At 41.9% G+C, this 22,825-nt stretch overlaps 1 protein-coding gene across 1 annotated transcript; it reads left to right on the top strand.

The window, feature by feature from the left end:
* The first annotated feature begins 10,928 nt into the window (after positions 1-10,928).
* LOC104231278 (uncharacterized) lies at positions 10,929-22,151 on the top strand. The gene is made up of 2 exons (XM_070161552.1): positions 10,929-11,729; positions 21,864-22,151. Exons 1-2 carry the CDS (start codon positions 10,929-10,931, stop codon positions 22,149-22,151), a joined length of 1,089 nt encoding a protein of 362 aa, XP_070017653.1.
* Positions 22,152-22,825: the final 674 nt, after the last annotated feature.

Raw genomic sequence — 22,825 nt, 5'->3', positions numbered from 1 at the left:
TCTTATCTTACTTAGTAATAGATGGACACATCAGTTTATTCCCTCTGCATACTTTTCAATTTTTGTCATTTATATCCGCATAACTAATAGCATCTAACATACAAGTCTTCGTGATTTCTATCCTCTTGTTTAGCAACGCCAATTTTGTATGGTATATATCTTGCTCACATTATTGATCTCAAGCTAGATAAAGACGAAAGGTTGTGCTCACATTACCGGTTTCAAGCCGGATAAAGAAGAAAGATTGCGGTAAATGACACTAGTCTTAAAACTAATTAATATATGATTAATAGGAGTCCCCCTCCTCTCGACGGGGAATTCCTACCAAAGCTTCCCGGTAAGGAAGAGAGTCGTTGGAAAATTACACTGTATATACAACATTAGTTTATTTATTTATTTATTTATATATAGTAGATGTTCATCTCTTTGTTCTTTTTCTTATTTTTTCCTCATCTTCGTTTTTTTTCTTCTATTGATCTGCACACTGACGGCCTCATGAAATAAAATTCCATTTGAAAGACATGTTGTCTTTTGTCCCCTATTTTTGGGGTCAAGAGGCGTTTCAGTTGACCAAATAGATATATAAACTAAGTTTCAGTTATATATTATTATTTCCCCATTAAAGTCAGAAATTTCTAATGGGAAACAGAATAATGACCAGAAGGAAGAAAAACTTGTTGGTTGGGTCCTACAATTAGTCAAAATTTTCCATTTTTCTCCCAATGGTGAAAACTAGTGGTTGAACAAATCAACAACTCTGATTAGTAGTAATTTTTATAACTGAACATATTATTTATCGATTCTGTAGTTTATTTATAATTTCAATTTTAGTAATATTCCTTTCCGTTAACATTTGTCTTAATCTAGCATTTAATATGTTACGCCCTTTTTTTAAGCATGTAACTAATTAGGATTTTTTCTCTTTTATTTTAGAAACGAATTTAATAGAAATGTAGTCACTTTAGGATATCCTTAAAATAAATGAGGCGAGCCTCGCCAAACAAAGACGCACAAACTGCGGGGCCCTCAATAGATGTTAATAATTACTTAGATTTCGGGAGTGGCCATTTAGCGAACTTCACGGCTTTCCCCAATGATAATAACGCGTTAGACTCTTTAGACGCGATTTTAATTAAATCACATGCTTAAATTCGGGTGCGCATTTATGTGACCCAAATCCAAATCTCAACGGAGTCGGAACGTATTAACAACCACGGGTGCATTGATTGTGACGTGGTTCGAGATGCATTTTCACGACGTTGCAATTCTATTAAAAAATAATAATAAAAACGGTTTAAACTTAATAAAAGCACACAAGTCATAACATGTATAAAAATCAGATATTTAGCCATTACAACAATTTAAGCGACCGTGCTAGAACCACGAGATTCGAGGGTGCCTAACACCTTCCCTCGGGTCAACAGAATTCCTTACTTAGAATTTCTGGTTCGCAGACTTCATTTGGAAAAGTCGAAAATTTCCTCGATTTGGGATTCAAGATAAACCGGTGACTTGGGACACCAAAAGCCAAACCTTTCCCAAGTGGCGACTCTGAATTAAATAAATAATTCCATTTCGAATATTGTCACTTAAATTGGAAAAACTCCCTCACGCATTTATCCTCCGGGGTAGGCGCGCAAAAAGGAGGTGTGACAGCTCTGGCGACTCTGCTGGGGACGAACCCAGAACTTCGGTTCAGGGTTCAAGAATTCGAGCTTAGAATAACCGTTATAGTTTGGCTTGTTTTATCTGATTTTTACATGTTGAGCCTAATGTGCTAAATGCCGCTTTTACCGCTTTGATATTGTTTGGACTGTATATAAATTGCTACAAAACCCTCCTCTCTCTGAGTCTTCTAAATCATCTGGGAAGTGTGCACTTCGTGTGACTTCTTTTCGGTTAGAGTCTTATCCCAATTTTAGAATGAGGTTCGGACAAGTTGCAAAGCCGGTGAAGCTTCTGTATTCCCGGTACGCTGCCGCCCCTCGGCTCGAGCTGTCCGCTCGGGTAAGCCAGGTCTAGAACAATAAACCCAGGTTTTTAAACCTAATATAACAAGCCTCATGTCGGATCCCTAGTAGGAACGTTTGTTTGCATCATGTGCATTTGGCCTTGGAGACTCAACACAGGAGTTGGGTCTGTCTAGGACAGGTACCCAAATGAAAAGACCATCCTGATGCATCTTACGTGCTATTTGTGCATCTTTTTGTTTCGGCTTGCATGTTGACCGACTTTCTAGAACAAAATAAATAATAATAAAATAAAATAAAAATAAATAATAATAATATAGGAGTGAGAGGTAGGTATTTAGAAAATTCCGAAATCTCCAAATGAGCCAAAGTTTTCAACTGCCATGTTCTGTCAAAACAGGCGAACTACGCAGGTCTGATTCTCACCGGATGTGAGATACGTAGGCAAACCTCATCGGTTCCGGCCCATAATTTTTTTTTTTAAAAAAATCCAAAAATATTTTCCATTACTTGCTTCTTTAGACCCTAGTTGTTTTTTTAAAAAAAAATAAAAAATATATATATATATATATATATACAAAAAATATTTTTTTTTAATTTCTTCCAAATATCCAAAAAAATATTTTCATTCTTTCAAAATTGGAAAGGAAATTCAAAATTCAAAAATATGTCATTTTTTAGAAGCATTTCTTCCATTAAGAAGGGTCCAACTTCATTTTTGTAAAAGTAGCCCAAAAGAACAAATTTTTTGTCTTTGATTGTAAATAAGAAGGTGATGTCATTCTTGTCTAAAATAGTTGAATGTCCCCAAAAGGACGTCGGAAGGCCGTTTTTGTAAGAACAGCCACTTTAGTAGTTTTTTTTAAGGTTTTGGCCATTTAACAAACACAACCTTAAAATCTTCTTTCCCGAAGTGCTGAAAGGCCGTATTTGCAAAGCCAGATTTTTTTTATATGAAATTTTGATAACCTTTTCTTGAGTCCAAATGAGTCATAACCTTTTAAATTAAATCACCCTAATAAATGTGCAGGATGAGCACAGATGAAAATGAACCCTTCCCAGCTCTTGAAGAGATCCCCTTACAACTCCACATGTGGTGGAATGACCTAGGAAAAGGTAGCCGAGGAACTGTGATAAAAGTTTTGGGTGGTCTTGTCGGACTTTTTAACATCAAGCCAAGATTGGACGTTATTGAAGCCTTGATACCTTTTTGGGATCCGACTCGCAATGTGTTTCGCTTTTCTAATTTTGAGCTCACACCCACGCTAGAGGAAATTGCGGGTTACGCCGGCCTTAGCGGAAACTTTAGAAGTCGGTACCCGGTGTCACCGAGACCAGTATCTCCTCACAAGTTTCTGGATATGTTGAGTATTAGCCGGGATATTCAGGATGGGAATTTATCTGAAGGGTTTTGCACTTTCCATTTCCTGTACCAACGTTATGGCGATCCCCAAGGTTTCGAAGCACCAAATACTGGTCTGACCCATGCTGGAAATAAAGATAAATGTGAGGCAAGGCGGGGTTTGGTTTTTATAGTAGCATTCTTGGGTGTTATAATATGTCCGCGAAAAGACGGCAACATAGAATTGGGCCTCGTGGGAATGGTTGATGTCGCAATCAAGAAAGCTAATGGCACATTAGTTCCCCTAATCCTATCTGAGATTTACCGAGCCTTGACCATCTGTCGAGAAGGGGGAAAATTCTTCCAAGGCTGCAACTTACTACTATAACTGTGGATACTGGAACATCTCTGCCACCGTGTCGGGTATATGAACTACGGCATGACCGGTTTGGATTGCATCAAAGAATTTGAAAGTCGAGTGGCGGGGGTTGAATTTCCAGAGGGTACCGAAGCTTGGTTTGCCCGTTTGATTTCTTTAACTTCGAATAAAATTGAGTGGACGTTTGGATGGCTCCCTGCCACCGAAGTCATATACATGTCAGCTAAAGTGTGCTACTTTCTCCTAATGGGCATCCGGAGCATTCAACCATATGCTCCTTACAGGGTTTTGCGCCAACTGGGAAGATTTCAAACCGTCCCCCATGACGAAGATTTGAGTATACATGTTGTCGAATTGGGCCCTAAGGCTGTATTTCCAGAAGGAGGAGTTCGCCAAGTTTGGAATGAGTGCAGATTTCTCGAACCCAAGACTATGGTGCGGGATCTAGCTAGAGGTGAGGTGGACCCCAATTATATGGTTTGGTTTGGCAAAAGATTTCAAATTCCTCGAGAGCCCGAGAGACTTGCTAAGAGACCTCATGTCCAACAATTCACTAACGACTCGCATGAGCAGTGGGGCTGGTTGGCAAAAGAAGAAAGCTATAGGGCTAAGATAAGTAAATTAGAGGGACAAATCAGGGGCCTCAAATTTGGCCACAGTATCCAAGTTGCCGCAGATGAAGGGGAAAAGAAAAAGCTAACTCAGGAAAACGAAGCTCTCAAAGCTTAAATTCATAAAATGAGAATAGCTGCTAGAAACCCGGAAAGAAGCCGGGCAGATGAAAGGCTTATAAGCGGTCTGAGAAAGAAAGTACTTGAGTGTCAAGATGACCTAGAAAAATCTAAGGCTAGTCTAGCAAAAGTCCGAGCACAATTGGCAGAGAATGCAGAAGGGCGGGCAGAGTTTGTGCGACAAATGAAAAAAAAAATATGAGGGGACAATCGCCAACTTAAAGAGAAAGCTAATCACCCTTGAAAATGAGGCGGTCAAACAGGCCAGGAATTTTAAAGCCGACAGGGAACATTGTTATGCTTTGATGGCCCAAATGGACAAAGATATCCAATAATTGCGGAATCAAAATCACCATGACACTCAAGTGTTGGAAGCCCGGAGTCAGCAAATCGGGCGTTTACTTCAGGAAAAGGGTATTGTCCGAGAGAGGGTTAGAGCCATTGCCGACTACATCGTCATGAAATGTCACGCATGTGAGGATATGACTCAGACCACTTTCTTCGTTGCTATAATGACATTTGTCAGCCAGATAATGAATGATTTGAGGCGGCTTTAATGGGATCTTGCACGTAGGCCCGTGAGACCGAATGATGTCCCACGGGCCCCAGGAGTCGAAGCATCGATGTATTCATGATTTTTCACTTATTGAGTCTGTATTTTGGAAATTATTTTTTTAGGCTGTTGGTAGTTTTAAAATTCCAAGAAAATGAGCAGTTTGAAGTCTTTGTAATAGAAAGTTTAGGAGTTTATTAATGAAAATTTGAAAATTTCCAAAAAATTGTTTCTTTTTCGCACTTGTTTTCTTGAACTACGTAATGATCTGATTCACGCGGCATCGTGATACGTAGGTAATCCTCATCGGATCCGGTCATATTTTTAACTTCAAATAAGAAAAAAAAAATGGAAAGAAAAAGAAAATTGGAAAAAATAAGCAGAGCCGGGATGAAACATGCAGCCGTTGCGAAACATATAGAAACATATTTAACTGTATAGGTGCATCACACCCCAACGTGCGATTTCCTATGTGTTAAATGCTTCAAACTAACTGGTTTGTTGTCTTCCAATTCAGAGGTTCTATAGTAAGGTGGTTGGTTTTGTGGTAGTCTGGCTTCACATTCATACTTCACAAGGTCAAAAGGAAGCGTTGAAATGTCTTCGGAAATTCCTCTGCCAACAGTTCCTATTCCAGAGGATAGTCCGATCTCGGCCATCACAATTTCTGAGTCAGCAACGGCTGAGGAAAATAGAATTCTGCGTTTCCGCATGATGGAAATGTGGGACGCCTGGGCCAATGGAAAAGAACCGCCAAGTGCGATCCCTGGATTCCCTGAGCTTTTCCCCAGGGAAAGTGGGACCTCCAACATCCCCATAAGTTATCCAAATAACCCACTGGGGTATCCCACCATTTCAGCCCACTTTGCTGGAACACCTTCTGAGTCTCGCCCCCAGGTTTTAGCTTCAAGCACGACTTCAAACATATTCACCGCGCCACTTTGTTCAGCTACGACACAACCTGCTTTACCCAGGCCTAACTTTGATTCATCTTCCTTCACATTTCAAGCACCATCTTTTCAAGTGGAACTTCCTCAGTTTCCTACTTATACTTACCCTCAACCACCCCAATTTGAGTTCGCTGCGGGGCAAGAAAAGCCACCAAAACTCCCGAGCAAAAAGAGATTGTGAGGAAGATGAGGAGTATGGAACAGAGTCTCAAAAGCATACAAGGCTTGAGCGGACAGAAAAGTGTATCCTATGCCGATTTATGCATGTTCCCTCATGTACACCTACCATTGAGATTCAAAACCCCAAAATTTGAGAAGTACGATGGGCATGGTGATCCTATTGCTCATCTCAAGAGATATTGCAATCAGCTGCGAGGAGCCGGTGGAAAGGAAGAACTATTCATGGCCTATTTCGGAGAAAGTCTGGTTGGCATCGCATCTGAGTGGTACATGGACCAGGATATATACCGCTGGCACATCTGGGATGATCTTGCTAGAGATTTCGTCAGGCAGTTCTAGTACAACATTGATATTACTCCAGATAGGAACTCATTGACAAACTTGAAAAAGAAATCCTCAGAAAGCTTCCGAGAGTACGCAGTTAAATGGCGTGAGCAGGCATCCAGGGTAAAGCCTCCGATGGATGAAGTTGAAATGGTCACAGTTTTCCTTCAAGCTCAGGAAGTTGACTACTTCCAGAATATGATGTCCGCAATGGGTAAACCGTTCGCTGAAGCTATCAAGATTGGCGAAATGGTTGAAAATGGGCTAAAAACGGGTCGAATTCTAAGCCAATCCGCTATCAGAGCTACCTCCCAAGCCATTCAGGGTGGATCTGGAGGGATAGCAAAGGGAAAGAAAAGGGAAGAAACATTCATGGCAGCGTCGGGTACAAGGAGAAACTATACTCCCAGATCCCTTTTCTCAGAAAGGACCCCGTAGCACTATTACCCTCACCAAGATTTGGCCTATACTCCTCAGCCATACTCGGTCATGAATACTCAGCCTTATGTCCGGCCACAACAACAAGCCAACAGAAATCAAGCTCCATTTCCTAGAAACCAACCTCCTTACCAAACCCACTACAACCCCCGTCCTCCACAAAATAATTTCCACCCTCATGAACCGCCCAAGAGACCAAATTTCACACCAATTGGCGAAACCTATTCTAGCTTGTTACCGAAGCTTGTTCAAATGGGTCTGCTACAGCCTGTTCCTCAAACCAGGCAAAACCCAGCATCACCCGCTTACAGAGCCGGTACTAGATGCGCCTATCACTCAGGGGCAGAAGGGCATGACACAGATGATTGCTGGACTCTTAAGAGTGCCGTGGAGAACTTGATATAACAAAGGAAGATAGTGTTGAGGGATGAAGAGGTTCCCAATGTGACCAACAACCCACTTCCAGCCCACAACAACGGGCCGGTAATTGGAATGATTTGTGAGGATGAGGAATTTGACCCAGCATTGAAGGCCATCATTGTCATTGCTGACAAAGAAAAGAAACCAAAAGTTGCCTCGAAGCAAGATAAAGGGGAGAAAAAGAAAGAAACTACCCCTCCAAAGTCATAGAAGAACATGGAAGTTGAGACCGGGGCAACGCCTCTCAAAGATGTTGTTCTCTACGTCCCTCAAGGCCGTAAAGAAAAGCAGATGACATTGAGTCCTCCCAGGAGATTCGAGCTGAACAAAACAACCCATATGTATGTGCCCAAGGGGGTTTATGTGATGCGGGGGCCTATTAAACCATCAAGGCTGAATGAGCCCGTGGTTATTGGACGCGCGCCACAGAAGTCCATGAAAGATCCTACTGATGTGCCCTGGAACTTCAACAAAACGGTGGTGACCTATAAAGGCGAAGAAATCCCAGGAAAAGTTCAAGAAAATAACCCTGTTGAAAAGTATTCCAATTTGGAAGAGGTAAACAACGCTACTAGAAAGCGCTTCCCACTTAAGAAGCCTATGAGTGCCGAAGAAGCGGAGGTTTTCTTCCAAAACATGAAAATGGCAGATTATGAGGTGATTGACCAGCTTCGAAAATTTCCCGAACAAGTCTCCTTGTTGGCTTTGTTGATGAATTCCGCCGAACATCAGAAAGTATTGATCAAGACCCTTAACGAAGCATATGTGCCTGTTGACGTTTTTGTAGAGCAGTTGGAGAGAATGGCAGAAAGATTTTTCGCAATCAACCAGATCACTTTCAGCAAAAATGATTTACCCTCAGAAGGAGCCGCACATGACAAAGCCTTGCACGTAACAGTCAAATGCGAAGGGCACTACGTGAAAAGGGTGATGTTGGACGGAGGCTCTGGAGTAGACATTTTCCCACTTTCAACTCTACAGCGCATGGAAATCAGGACCGAAATAATCCGACCCAACAATGTCTACGTACGTGCCTTCGATGGCATCAAAAGGGACACAATTAGAGAGATCGATCTAATTTTGACCATCGGCCCAGTAGACTTTGAAGTAACCTTCCAGGTTCTAGACATGAACACATCCTACAACTTTCTTTTGGGGAGGCCATGGATTCATGCAGCGGGGGTTGTACCATCTACTCTTCATCAGATGGTGAAGTTTGAGCATGAGGATCAGGAGATCGTGGTCCACGGAGAAGATGAGCAATCAATTTATCGAGACCCATCAGTCCCATGTCTTGAAGCAAGAGAAGGGAGTGAGCACATAATTTATCAGGCTTTTGAAATTGTGGTTGCAGACCATACAAAGAAGGAAAACCTTGCCCCCAACCCTTCCTTTCTAATGCATCAATCATGGTGGCCAAAGAAATGATCCGACATGGCTTCAAACTGGGGAAGGGACTTGGGAAATCATTGCAAGGGATAGTTGAACTTATCACCCTGCCCACCAATGAAAAGTTCTTCGGGGTAGGCTTCCAACTCACTCCAGCTGATATAAGATGGGCAAATGATAGAAAGAATGATGGTTGGGTTTTGCCTCAGCCGGTTCCGCATCTTTACAGAACATTTGTCAAGCCAAAATACCAGAAGAAAGAAGAAGATGAGGCCTTTACTGCCGAAGAGATTGAAGAAATCTGTGAGGCAATAAGGAAGATACTATATGAAACCCACATGGTCCAGCCGGGGGAGGGCTCAAGCACCGCTGAGGTGCTGTAAATGGGACCCAATGCCAAGCTGCAGAATTGGAAGGCTATGCCATTCCCTATCAGGCGGGAGTCCCGGTAGACCTGTCCTGCCACTTTTTCTGCATCGCGAGTTATTTCAAGGTGTAACTCGGATGTTTTTTTTCTTTTGGTTTCCTGTCTTTTAAATACTATTGTGAACCTTGTTATCTTAAAAATTCAATAAAATGAAATTAATATTTCATCATTCATCTCACTTCATTCTTTCTGATTTTTGTTACTTTTTATTATTTTCTTCTTTCAGTTCTAATAATGCGACTTTAAATAACATGACATGCTTGCGCACTTCATGCCCAAATCCAAACATGCTGTCTAATTGCGAAATAATGAACCAAGAACCGGAATATGATGAAGAAGAGGCTTTTAAGGAAATAAATCGAGAATTGGAACAATTTGATAACAAACCTAAGCCAAACTTAAATGAAACCGAGCTAGTTAATTTGGGTAGCTCTGAAGAAGTCAAAGAAACCAAGATAAGCATTCATACAGATGAAAGAACCAGGGACGCATTGATCCAACTTTTGTTTGAATTCAAAGATGTGTTTGCTTGGTCCTACGATGACATGCCGGGATTAAGTGTCGATCTAGTGGTCCATAAATTGCCAACCTACCCCGATTATTCCCCTATCCAGCAAAAACAGAGGAAGTTCAAGTTGATATTAGTGACAAGATTAAAGAAGAGGTCACAAAACAATTAAAGGAGGGGGTGATTCGAGTGGTCCAATACACCACATGGCTGGCTAATATAGTTCCTGTACCAAAGAAAGATGGGAAAATCCGGGTATGCGTTGACTACCGAGATCTTAACAAAGCAAGCCCCAAGGACAATTTCCCTTTGCCAAACATCCACATCCTTGTTGATAACTGCGCCAAACATAAAATACAGTCTTTTGTAGATTGTTACGCAGGATACCACCAGGTGTTGATAGATGAAGAAGATGTAGAAAAGACAACTTTTACCACACATTGGGGCACTTACTGTTATAGAGTCATGCCATTTGGTTTGAAAAATGCCGGGGCAACCTACATGAGGGCCATGACTACCATTTTTCATGATATGATGCACCAAGAGATAGAGGTGTATGTGGACGATGTAATCATCAAATCCAAAACCCAGGACGACCACGTTCGGGACTTGAGAAAATTCTTTGAGCGGTTGCACAAATATGATATGAAACTAAACCCAACCAAATGTGCATTTGGAGTACCATCCGGCAAACTCTTGGGATTCATAGTCAGTCGGAGGGGCATCGAGTTAGATCCAACAAAGATAAAGTCTATTCGGGATTTGCCTCCTCCAAGAACCAAGAAAGATGTTATGAGTTTTTTGGTAATATTGAATTACATCAGTCGTTTCATCGCTCAGTTGACCTCCATGTGCGAACCCATATTTAAGTTGTTAAAGAAAGATGCGGCAATCAAATGGACAGTTGAATGTCAAGAAGCTTTTGATAAAATAAAGGAATATCTGTCGAATCCGCCAGTCTTGGTCCCACTTGAGCCAGTGAGGCCTCTATTCTTGTACCTGACCACCTTGGAAAATTCTTTTGGTTGTGTCCTCGGGCAACATGACGTTACCGGAAAGAAGGAGCAGGCCATTTACTATCTGAGCAAGAAGTTTACTAGTTATGAAGCCAAGTACACTTTATTGGAAAGAACTTGCTGTGCTCTGACATGGGTCGCTCAGAAGCTGAGGCATTATTTGCAAGCTTACACCACCTACCTCATAACCAGGTTGGATCCTTTAAAGTACATATTTCATAAACCAATGCCCACTGGGAGATTAGCAAAATGGCAGATCTTGCTCACGGAGTTTGACATAGTCTATGTCACTCGCACGACAATGAAAGCCCAGGCGTTAGCGGATCATTTGGCTGAGAACCCGATTGATGATGCATACCAACCTTTGAGAACTTACTTCCCAGATGAAGAAGTAAATTCAGTTGAGGCAATATCTGAAGACGCTCATGCTTGGAAAATGTTCTTTGATGGGGCGGTAAACGCAAAAGGTGTTGGAATTGGGGCAATTTTGATCTCACCCACTGGTCAGCACTATCCAGCCACAAATCGTCTTCGGTTCTTCTGTACAAACAACACCGCCGAGTATGAAGCTTGCATTATGGGTATAAACATGGAAATCGACCAAAATGTCGAAGAGCTGTTGATTATGGGAGACTCAGATCTGATTATCCGGCAAGCCCAAGGAGAGTGGGAAACCCGAGATGTTAAGCTTATCCCTTACAAGAAGCATGTGGAAAACCTCAGCAAGCGATTCAAGTCAATAGAGTTCAGGTGCATTCCTCGTTGTCACAACGAATTAGCCGACGCACTTGCTACTTTGGCCTCAATGCTGCCATATCCAAGCAATGCTCACGTAGATCCATTGGAAATTCAAATTCGGGAAAGGCATGGTTATTGTAATACAATTGAAGCAGCACCAAATACCCAGCCATGGTACTATGACATGAAGAGGTTTATGAAAACTCAAGAATACCCCGAGCAAGCCAGTGGAGACCAAAAGAGAACCATTAGGCGGCACGCAAGTGGTTTATTTTTGAGTGGGGATGTCTTATACAAGAGAACTCCGGACCTCAATTTGTTAATATGTGTTGACACAGAAGAGGCTGGAAGAATCATGCATGAGGTATACGAGGGAGTATGTGGCCCCCACATGAACGAGTATGTTTTAGCAAAGAAAATACTTCGAGCGGGTTATTACTGGATGACCATGGAAAATGACTGTTTTAGTTTCGTTCGGAAGTGTCATCAGTGTCAGGTGCACGGTGATTTGATTCATGCACCTCCCATAGAACTGCATCCCATGTTTGCACCTTGGCCATTTGTTGCCTGGGGCATGGATGTCATTGGGCCAATCGAGCCAAAAGCCTCAAATGGACACAGATTCATACTAGTTGCCATTGACTACTTCACAAAATGGGTCGAAGCAATCACTCTCAAGTCTATCACCAAGAAAGTTGTGGTAGATTTCGTGCACTCCAATCTTATTTGCCGTTTTGGCATTCCCGCAACTATTATCACAGACAATACTGCAAACTTAAATAGTCATTTGATGGGGAGATATGTGAGCAATTTAAGATAATGCACCAGAACTCTACTCCTTATCGGCCTAAAGGCAATGGTGCCGTTGAAGCAGCAAACAAAAACATCAAAAAGATTTTGAGAAAGATGATTCAAAGTTCCAGGCAGTGGCATGAAAAGCTGTCGTTTGCATTGTTGGGATATCGCACTACTGTGCGCACATCAATCGGAGCCACCCCGTATCTTTTGGTTTATGGCACGGAAGCCGTAATACCCGCCGAGGTCGAAATCCCCTCTCTCCGAATCATTGTTGAAGCCGAAATTGAAGACAGTGAGTGGGTTAAAACCCGTCTGGAACAATTAACCTTGATCGATGAAAAACGAATGGCTGCGGTCTGCCACGGGCAGTTGTACCAACAAAGAATGGCTCGTGCCTATAACAAGAAAGTGCGACCTAGAAATTTTAAAGTGGGGCAACTCATTTTAAGGCACATTCTTCCCCATCACCAGGAAGCAAAAGGAAAATTTGCTCCTAATTGGAAGGGCCCATACGTCATCAGAAAGATATTGCCAAGAGGAGCATTGTATCTGGGCGATATCGAAGGAAATGATGTTGAAACAGCTGTAAATGCAGATGCGGTCAAAAGGTACTATGTCTAATCCTTCTGCAGCAATAACATTATCCGATTGAGATGACGAAGGCTTTCATTCTCGTTACCCTAAACACTCCAATCCTTTACTAACCCTTTGATCCGTTTACCTTTATTTCATTACCCTCTTTGGAACCTGAAAATGTCAACAAAAAAAAAACACCAAAAAAAAACTAACTAAAAAAGAGAAAACAAAACAAAACAGAAAAACAAAAGAAAATCAAAAACAAAACTTCCTGAACTACATCTGACTTGATTCCCAAAGGATACGTAGGCAGCCTCTCTCTGGGGTTCAGTCACACCAACACAAAAATCCAATTTTCCCTGAAGTTGAAACTGGGGCAGATGCTATAATGGTTCAACCACGGGCACACCAAATGGTTCCGAAGTTGTAATTTCATCCACAATTCTTTTTACCAAAAACCAAGTACAGGTCATTCGGATCAATTGCCAAAGGCGGGGGAAAACAAGAAATATCATGGTTGGAAGCCGATGCATTCTAAAATTGAGAGAAATAAAATGAGAGAGTCTTGTCGGTGAAAACCTTCGGGCACCATGAGGCGACGAGAGTAGATAAACCAAGAATGAGAGAGTCCGTTTAGTGAAAACCCGCAAGAAGTACTATCGGGCGACGGTGAGAAGAGAAATGAGAGAGGTCGACTAGCGAAAACCCGCAAAGGGCGCTGTCGGCCGAAAAGATAATTTCACCACAGAAAGTTCTGGCAAGGTTCCCTGGTTGGGAAACATAGATCCGTTTTGGTTCATGAGGAAATGCAAGTTCCTAAGGTTCGGGCATCCAGTCCAAAAAGCATGTCATGTCAGTTTGAAGCCAGCATGCACCTCAGATAAGTCCTTCTTTTCCTCCGAAAGGGACGCTTCTCTTTTAAATTCGTTTTTCCGCTCTTTGTTTACCTTTCCTTGAATCACTTTCGGCTTAACCCTAAATTCCAAAATGTGTTAGAAAGAAAAGGTGGAAGGACCGGTTTCACAGAGCTCCGTCTGGCAAGAGGTGAAGAAAATACTCAGCCTCAGTGGTGTGTCAGTCCAATCCCGACTGATCATGATGTTTGATTACCTCCAAAGTAAAGGCATTGAAAAACAAAAGAGAAGAAAGTCAAAGGAAAAGGTCTGGAAAGCGGAATGAGAACCAAAGCCTTACACGGGCGAGTCATCATGAAATCCTGAAATCTGAGTCTTATCAGTTTGAAAGGGGTTCGCCTTTGAAGCCAATCAATGGCGAAGTTTCTCAACAGAAATGAGGCCGGGACCAAGCAATTGGAATGATCAAGGCCACCGAACCAACCACCGTTTTCAAACTGACAATTGTTCTTTGTTTGGAAAATTGAAACAGGTGCAATCCAAAGCAACCGTGCAAGAAGAAGGTGCAACCAAAAGGGAAAAGAAATGCACAAGTGCAAGAAACAGCTTTGCAGCAAGGAATCAACCCAAAAGGTAAGTTTCCTCCAAATTCTTTCCTGCATTTTTACTGAACAAAAAATAATTAAAAAAAACGAAAAGAGAAATAAGAAGAAAATTCCAAAAAAGGGGTTAGTTTAGAATCCCCAATATCAACCTATTTTTCGCCAAATTAGGGCTCCAATCCCTGACTTGAGATTTTAGACATAGGGCCTCCATTCCCTAGTCACCTTTGCCAACATTAGGACTCCAATCCTTGAGTTGAGATTTTAGACATAGGGCCTCATTCCCTAGTCACCTTTTGCCAACATTAGAGCTCCAATCCCTGAGTTGAGATTTTAGACATAGGCCCTCCATTCCCTAGTCACCTTTGCCAACATTAGGGCTTCAATCCCTGAGTTGAGATTTTAGACATAGGGCCTCCATTCCCTAGTCACCTTTGCCAACATTAGGGCTCCAATCCCTGAGTTGAGATTTTAGACATAGGGCCTCCATTCCCTAGTCACCTTTGCCAACATTAGGGCTCCAATCCGTGAGTTGAGATTTTAGACATAGGGCCTTCATTCCCTAGTCGCCTTTTGCCAACATTAGGGCTCCAATCCCTGAGTTGAGATTTTATACATAGGGCCTCCATTCCCTAGTCACCTTTGCCAACATTAGGGCTCCAATCCCTGAGTTGAGATTTTAGACATAGGGCCTCCATTCCCTAGTCGCCTTTACCAATATTAGGGCTCTAATCCCTAAGTTGAGATTTTAGACATAGGGCCTCCATTCCCTAGTCGCCTTTACCAATATTAGGGCTCCAATCCCTAAGTTGAGATTTTAGACATAGGGCCTCCATTCCCTAGTCACCTTTGCCAACATTAGGGCTCCAATCCTTGAGTTGAGATTTTAGACATAGGGCCTCCATTCCCTAGTCACCTTTGCCAACATTAGGGCTCCAATCCCTAAGTTGAGATTTAGACATAGGGCCTCCATTCCCTAGTCGCCTTTTGCCAACATTAGGGCTCTAATCCCTGAGTTGAGATTTTAGACATAGGGCCTCCATTCCCTAGTCACCTTTGCCAACATTAGGGCTCCAATCCGTGAGTTGAGATTTTAGACATAGGGCCTCCATTCCCTAGTCGTCTTTAGCCGATATTAGGGCTCCAATCCCTGAGTTGAGCGATTTTCTTTTAGCCGACATTAGGGCTCCAATCCCTGAGTAAAGCCTTATGCAATTACAGAGACAATGCTTAGCCTCGTGCAAGGAATGGAGATAATGCTTAGTGTCATGCAGGAAAAGCAGTGCTTAGCCTTATATAATTACGGAAGCAATGCTTACATGCAAGAAATGGAGATAAGGCTTAGTCTCATGCAAGGAAAGCAAAGAATAGCTATGAGAGAGTAAAGTATTTCTTAGCTTTATGTGTTTGCGTTCGGCGACTTCTGTCGTTAGGATTTAATCTTTGCATTTTTAGCTTTATTAATTAGGAAATTGAATAAATAGAAAAGAACAAAAAATAGAAGAAAACCGGATTGGGCCTTTTCTTCAAATTTAAACCACAAGCCCAAAAGAAACAAACCCATACCGGGTCAACCTGACCCGGTCCGCCCCATAACCCCAAAGATCCAACTCCCCCTCTTTATTTTCATTTTCATTTTCCCAAAACAAAACAAAAAAAAACCCCAAACCCTAAAAAACCATCTACCCGCCTCCCCTCTATCTTCTTCTCCGTCGTCCCAAACGACCCCAACACGAGCAGCAACCATGGCTGCCTCCTCATCCTCACGCGTACACACACACCCACAGCAACACATATACAACACAGCCACCCTCGTCGTCGACCACAACGCAGCGTTGCTGCTGCTGCTTCGTCCAGCTTCGTCCAAACGACCAAACGACCCCTCGCCGCGAAGTTCAAGCTATGAACAACCAAACGACCCCTGACCTCTCTAACACAACCAGCTTCGTCGAGCTCCAGTAGCCATCCCTGCTGCTTCATCTTCTACTTCGCCTTCGCCTCATCGCCATGGCTGCCACTGCTTGCTCGACGACCATGGCTGCCACTGCTTCGAGTTCCAGCCACATCGCCTCAAACAGCCCACAGTTTTCACAGTTGTCCTTTGCCTCCAGCCACGAACGACCATAGCTCGATCGTCACGTCCAAATGAGCATCGTCGCCTCCGTCGCCCGTCCAGTTGAGCAGCGTTGCTGCTGCTGTTTCGTTCTTCTTCTTGTCAAAACAAACGAACCAGCGTCGCCACTGCTGCGTTCCTACTCGTCGAGTTATTTTTCGGGCAGATTCGAGTTATTTTGGTTTCAAAGTTTTCGGGCAGATTTGTTTCCATTCGAGTTCGTCGTTGTTCCGATCCGGTTAGTTGGTTTAAGTTTCAGTTCTATCCGTATTTTGTTTGATATTCTCGGATATGAAATCAGTATATGTTTGATTCTTTTCTTGTTCGTTTGTTTGTCATTTCTTGATTATTTCTTCAGTTTGTTTTTATTCATTTTTCTTGTTTAGTTTTAAATACAAAAGTGTGTTAGTTTATTCAGTTGAATCCTTCATCTTGGTTGTAATGTTGTTAGATTTAATTTGAAGTTCAATTGATTATTGGGTCTAGTGATTTGAATCTACTTATTAGTTGTGTTTCAATTTGTTACTGTTATTGAATCTGAAAGTATGTTTGTTGTTAAAAATGTTGTTCAATTTGTTACTGTTATAGAATTCTTAGTCTTTGTTTTGATGATATTTGACATAATCTGAGTTTCTAGCTTAAATTTGTTGATGAAATTTGATTAGGAATTGGTTATAGCTGTCGTAATCGGTTAATTGATTAGGATTTGGATATAGCTGATGGGGGTGTTATGGTAATTTCAAATTATTTAAGGGGTAAAATGGGAAACGAGCCTTAATTTTGAGTGCTCCATCCACTAAGCATTAATAATATTACAATAGTACATGGTGGGGGACAAGACATAATGGAGTGGGAATAATGCATTTGTTTAATATGGTGGAGGACAAGACATAATGGAGTGAGAATAATGCATTTGTTTAATATAGTGGGGGACAAGACATAATGGAGTGGGAATAATGTATTTGTTTAATATAGTGGGAGACAAAACATGTAGGCATGGGGAACAAGGGAATTAAATAAGAAAAATATTAAGTAGTGAGGGCAAGACATGCAATTATGAGAATATTTCGGGTTAGTGGTTCAAGACAAGAGTCTTGGTTATAAATAGAGTCATTTTTACACAGTGTAGGAGGATGATAGAGGAGAAAGTTGAGAGAGTTGACTGAATTTTGAGAAATCAGAATTTGAGAGCAAAAAGAGAAAAACAAGCTGAACTTTTACTTGAATAATTTCAGATTGCTTTTCCTTGAGTGTTATTCAAAAATCAGTAAACTACTGCGTCTTGTATTTGTATCTCTTCTGCTTTGACTGCGATTGCATTCTGGTACTGCTGGTTTTCAATCTGTTACTGGGTTATTCTACTGGTCGTTACTGGTTTTGCTGTTGCTGAACCTGTTGTTGCTGTGTATTTACGCTACTGCTGCTTCTACTGATCTTCCTCTTCTTTTACTTCCAATACCAGGTACATGGCCGTAACCTTATCGATATTGTAAGCTGAAATGTGAAAGCATGAATACATATGAAGAATGGAACTTTGAAGTTTTAATTTAGTTTTTTTTTCCTTTGTCTCTTTTACTGATTGTGTTTAGGTTATCTCATGTATTATTATTCTGTAAATTTCGGTTGCTTTGCATAACTAGGCATCTTGTAGTGATGTATTAAATAATACTCTGTTTTAGTTTGGGTATTAGATAGTATATGTTTAAGCATGCTCATTACCGTCAAACTGTTTAACAATTGGAGTAAGAGGAAAATAACATAAGTTGGTCTTTAGTGAATCGGCTTGGTAAAACTGGTTAGTTCACTAGCTTGAAGGTTTTAATATTGTCAACAGTAGGTTAATCGTGAACATGTAGCTAAATTTAGTTAAAGCATGAATTTAAATTAATTTCGTGAATTAGGCATTATGGCATGATTTGAGTTCAAACAAGACGAGTTAACGTTTGAATTTAATAAACTTTCGAATATGCATTAGTAATTAAGATTGATTCTAGTTTCAAATAGTCGTAAATAATTAATTCCAACGGTTCAAGTCATCTAACAATGCGAGTTTAATCTAGTTATAGGATAATTAGTTTCTTTTGAACATATTATTTGTCGATTCCGTAGTTTATTTATAATTTCAATTTTAGTAATATTCCTTTCCGTTAACATTTGTCTTAATCTAGCATTTAATATGTTACGCCCTTTTTTTAAGCATGTAACTAATTAGGATTTTTTCTCTTTTATTTTAGAAACGAATTTAATAGAAATGTAGTCACTTTAGGATATCCTTAAAATAAATGAAGCGAGCCTCGCCAAACAAAGACGCACAAACTGCGGGGCCCTCAATAGATGTTAATAATTACTTAGATTTCGGGAGTGGCCATTTAGCGAACTTCATGGCTTTCCCCAAAGATAATAACGCGTTAGACTCTTTAGACGCGATTTTAATTAAATCACATGCTTAAATTCGGGTGCGCATTTATGTGACCCAAATCCAAATCTCAACGGAGTCGGAACGTATTAACAACCACAGGTTCATTGATTGTGACGTGGTTCGAGATGCATTTTTACGACGTTGCAATTCTATTAAAAAATAATAATAAAAGCGGTTTAAACTTAATAAAAGCACACAAGTCATAACATGTATAAAAATCAGATATTTAACCATTACAATAATTTAAGCGACCGTGCTAGAACTACGGGATTCGGGGGTGCCTAACACTTTCCCTCGGGTCAACAGAATTCCTTACTTAGAATTTCTGGTTCGCAGACTTTCATTTGGAAAGTCGAATATTTTCCTCGAATTGGGATTCAAGATAAACCGGTGACTTGGGACACCAAAATCCAAACCTTTCCCAAGTGGCGACTCTAAATTAAATAAATAATCTCATTTCGAATATTGTCACTTAAATTGGAAAAACTCCCTCAAACATTTATCCTTCGGGGTAAGCGCGCAAAAAGGATGTGTGACAATGTTTTAAATAGCAATCAAGATTAAATGGGAGCCAACTGCAAATTTTCGGTGAGAGAATTAGGCTTTCCGACTTGTTATATTTTGTTGGAAATATGGGCATTAGTTTGATGACTTTATTGTCAAAAAATTTTTAAAAGGTAATTTAGTAATTTATTTCTGTGACTTACATGAACATTTTGGGAATTGACTCTGATTTTTGCATATATTTGTCAATGCAACTATATGTATCTATTTTTTCTTTGGTTTCCTATTCAAATGAAATTCCATGGTATGAGTATAATTATTAATGATGAATAAAGAATTAGCTTGTGGAGTGGGGCAGTCATACACTATTACACTCATACTTTTCATCAATAGTTCAGCTTGTGGAGTGGAATTTTCTTTAGTCATACACTCATACTGAACTATTCCAATTAGTTCAGCAATAAAAAAACTAATTCCAATTCCTTTCATCATTTGCGAAGGAACGACAGGAGTTGGACGTGAACGAGTTAGATGGCCGCAACACCGTCGGGTATATCAGGACAATTTCCAGGTTCTACACATGGAAGTTGGTACCTCCCATTTTCCTGTTTTCCTCTATTGTGTTAGTTAAATTGTTGTCGTCTTAGTTCTTATTAGTTTATTCACCGTATTAGTGTGCCTGTGATGGCATCTTGTCTTCTTCTACTTTGGTCTGTTGTGTGTGTTAGTGAGTCCCTTAGTCCGCCAGAGGTATAGTGGCTGTGGTCTGGGATGGTCGAGTGAGTTCATGTCCTAGGGGGAGCGGGGGGTTGGTCGGGAGGTAGGGCGGGGGTGGGTTGGGAGGCAAGGGAGGTAAAGGGAACAAAAGTGTTTATCGGTTGAGAATTAGGTCATGGAACATAGGTACATTGACAGGTAAGTCTATAGAGTTGGCGAAGATCCTCCAGAAGAGGAGGGTCAATATAGCGTGTGTCTAGGAGACAAGGTGGGTAGGGTCGAGTGCGAGGGACGCGGACGGGTATAAACTTTGGAACTCAGGAACCCAGAAGGGTAAGAATGGAGTGGGTATTTTGGTGGATAGGGAACTTAGAGAGTCTGTGGTTGAGGTTACATGAGTGAATGATAGATTGATGATTATTAAGTTGGTGGTTGGACAGTGCACCCTAAATGTCGTTAGCGCTTGTGCCATATGCGGGCCTAAATGAGGAAGTTAAACGACGCTTTTGGGAGGGGTTAGATAAGATTATGCGTCAGGTACCACCTGCTGAGAAGTTATTCATAAGGGGGATTCCAATGGTCATATTGGGTCGACCGCAGTTGGGTATGACGGAGTGCATTGAGGCTTCGGTTTTGGGGAGAGGAACGGAGGAGGAACCTCGTTACTGGACTTCACTAAGGTTTTTGGGTTAGTGATTGAAAACTCTAGCTTTCCAAAGAGGGAGGAGCATTTGGTTACTTTTCAAAATACGGCGGCGAAGACTCAGATTGACTATCTCCTCCTCAGGAGGCATGACAGAGGATTGTGCAAGGATTGCAAGGTAATTCCAGGTGAGATACTCGTGACGCGACATAGGCTCTTGGTGATGGACGTTAGTATTATGGTGAAGAGGAGAAAAATGTCAGCTCGAGGAAGACCGAGAATCAGGTAGGGGGCCTTAACTAAGGATAAAGCCCAAGAGTTGGAGGGGGCGGTTGTTGGCTATGGGAGCTTGGAGGAGCAACGGTGACGTGAGCACTATGTGGTCAACGACAACAGACTGTATAAGGAAGGCTGCGAGAGAGGTGTTAGGGATCTCGACAGGCGTCTCTGGCAGGCACAAAGGAGACTGGTGGTGGAATGAAGTAGTACAAGGTAAAGTGGAAGCGAATAAGGAGGCGTACCGGACGTTAGTGGGGAACATAGGTGAGGAGGAGAGGCGAGCGGGCATGGAGAGGTATAAGGTAGCTAGGAAGGAAGTGAAGCTGGCGGTCACGAAGGCTAAGACTGCGGTTTATAGTCGTATGTACGAGGAACTAGGGGAAAAGGCGGGGAGAAGAAGTTATTTAGGCTGGTCAAGATGAGAGAGAAAAAGAGAGGAAAGCTCGAGATTTAGACCAAGTGAGATGCATCAAGGACGACGATGGTAGAGTATTGATGGAAGATTCCCAGATTAAGAGGAGATGACAGACTTACTTTCAAAAACTTCTTAATGAAGTAGGGGATCAGGATATTATGCTAGGTGAATTAGAGCATTCCGAGAGTCACAGTGACTCTGGGTACTGCAGGCGCATCAAGGTTGAGGAGGTCGTGAGAGCTATGAGTAAGATGAGTAGGGGCAGAGTGACCGGGCCCGACGAGATTCCAGTAGAATTTTGGAAGTGCGTGGAGAAAGCAGGTTTGGAGTGGTTGACTAGGTTGTTGAATGTTATTTTTAAGGCGAAGATGAGATGAGTGGAGGTGGAATATGGTGGTCCCATTGTATAAGAACAAGGGTGATATTCAGAGTTGTAACAATTATAGGGGCATCAAATTACTGATGTGGGAGAGGGTGGTTGAAGCGAGGTTGAGGTTCGACAACCAGTTTGGGTTCATGTCGAGTCATTCTACTACAGAAGCTATACACCTTGCTAGGAGGTTTGTTGAATAGTATAGTACAGAGATAGGAAGAAAGACCTGTACATGGTATTTATTGACCTAGAGAAAGCGTATGACAAGGTTCCTGGAGAAGTTCTCTGGAGAAGCTTGGAGGCAAAAGGCATGTCGGTTCCCTACATTATGGCGATTAAGGACATGTATGATGGGGCAAAGACTCGGGATAGGACAGTAGGAGGCGACTCTGAGGCTTTTCTAGTTGTTATGGGGTTACACAAAGGTTATGCACTCAGTCCGTTCTTATTCGCCCTGGTGATGGACGCGTTAACACACCACATTCAAGGGTAAGTGCCATGGTGCATGCCGTTCGCCGATGACATAGTTCTAATTGATGAGTCGCGAGCAGGTATGAACAAGAGGCTAGAGGTTTGGAGACAGGCTCTTGAATCTAAGGGTTTCAAGCTTAGCAGGACGAAGATGGAATACCTGGAGTGTAAGTTCAGCGCTGAACATGGAGAAGTGGGCGTCGATGTGAGGCTTGAATCACAGGTCATCCCGAGTAGAGGCAACTTCAAGTACCTTGGGTCGGTTATCCGGGGGGAGGGGAGATCGACGAGGATGTCACACACCGTTTTAGGGTAGGATGGATGAAATGGAGGTTAGCATCTAGAGTATTGTGTGACAAGAGAGTACCACTGATACTCAAAGGTAAGTTCTATAAAGCGGTGGTTAGATCGACCATGATGTATGGGGCCGAGTGTTGGCCGGTTAAGAACTCACATACCCAGAAGATGAAGGTAGCAGAAATGAGGATGTTGAGATGGATAAGATTAGGAATGATGATATTCGGGAGAAGGTGTGCGTGACTCCCATTGATGACAAGATGCGGGAAGCGAGGCTCAGATGGTTCGGGCATGTACAGAGGAGAAGCACTGATGCTCCGGTAAGGAGGTGTGAACCGCTAGTTGTGGAGGGTACGAGAAGAGGTAGATGACGGCCTAAAAAGTATTGGGGGGAGGTGA

The sequence above is a fragment of the Nicotiana sylvestris genome, chromosome 11 (genome assembly GCF_000393655.2).
Source record: "Nicotiana sylvestris chromosome 11, ASM39365v2, whole genome shotgun sequence".
In the NCBI taxonomy this organism is placed as follows: domain Eukaryota; kingdom Viridiplantae; phylum Streptophyta; class Magnoliopsida; order Solanales; family Solanaceae; genus Nicotiana; species Nicotiana sylvestris.
This window is presented reverse-complemented; position numbering and strand designations above follow the sequence as displayed.

Bases quoted from the DNA above. Each gene is read 5' to 3' on its own strand.
- LOC104231278 (XM_070161552.1), top strand. From the start codon at position 10,929: ATGAAAGCCCAGGCGTTAGCGGATCATTTGGCTGAGAACCCGATTGAT. The intron at 11,730-21,863 runs GTATACGAGGGA...TGAATAGTATAG, and splicing joins CTGGAAGAATCATGCATGAG to TACAGAGATAGGAAGAAAGA.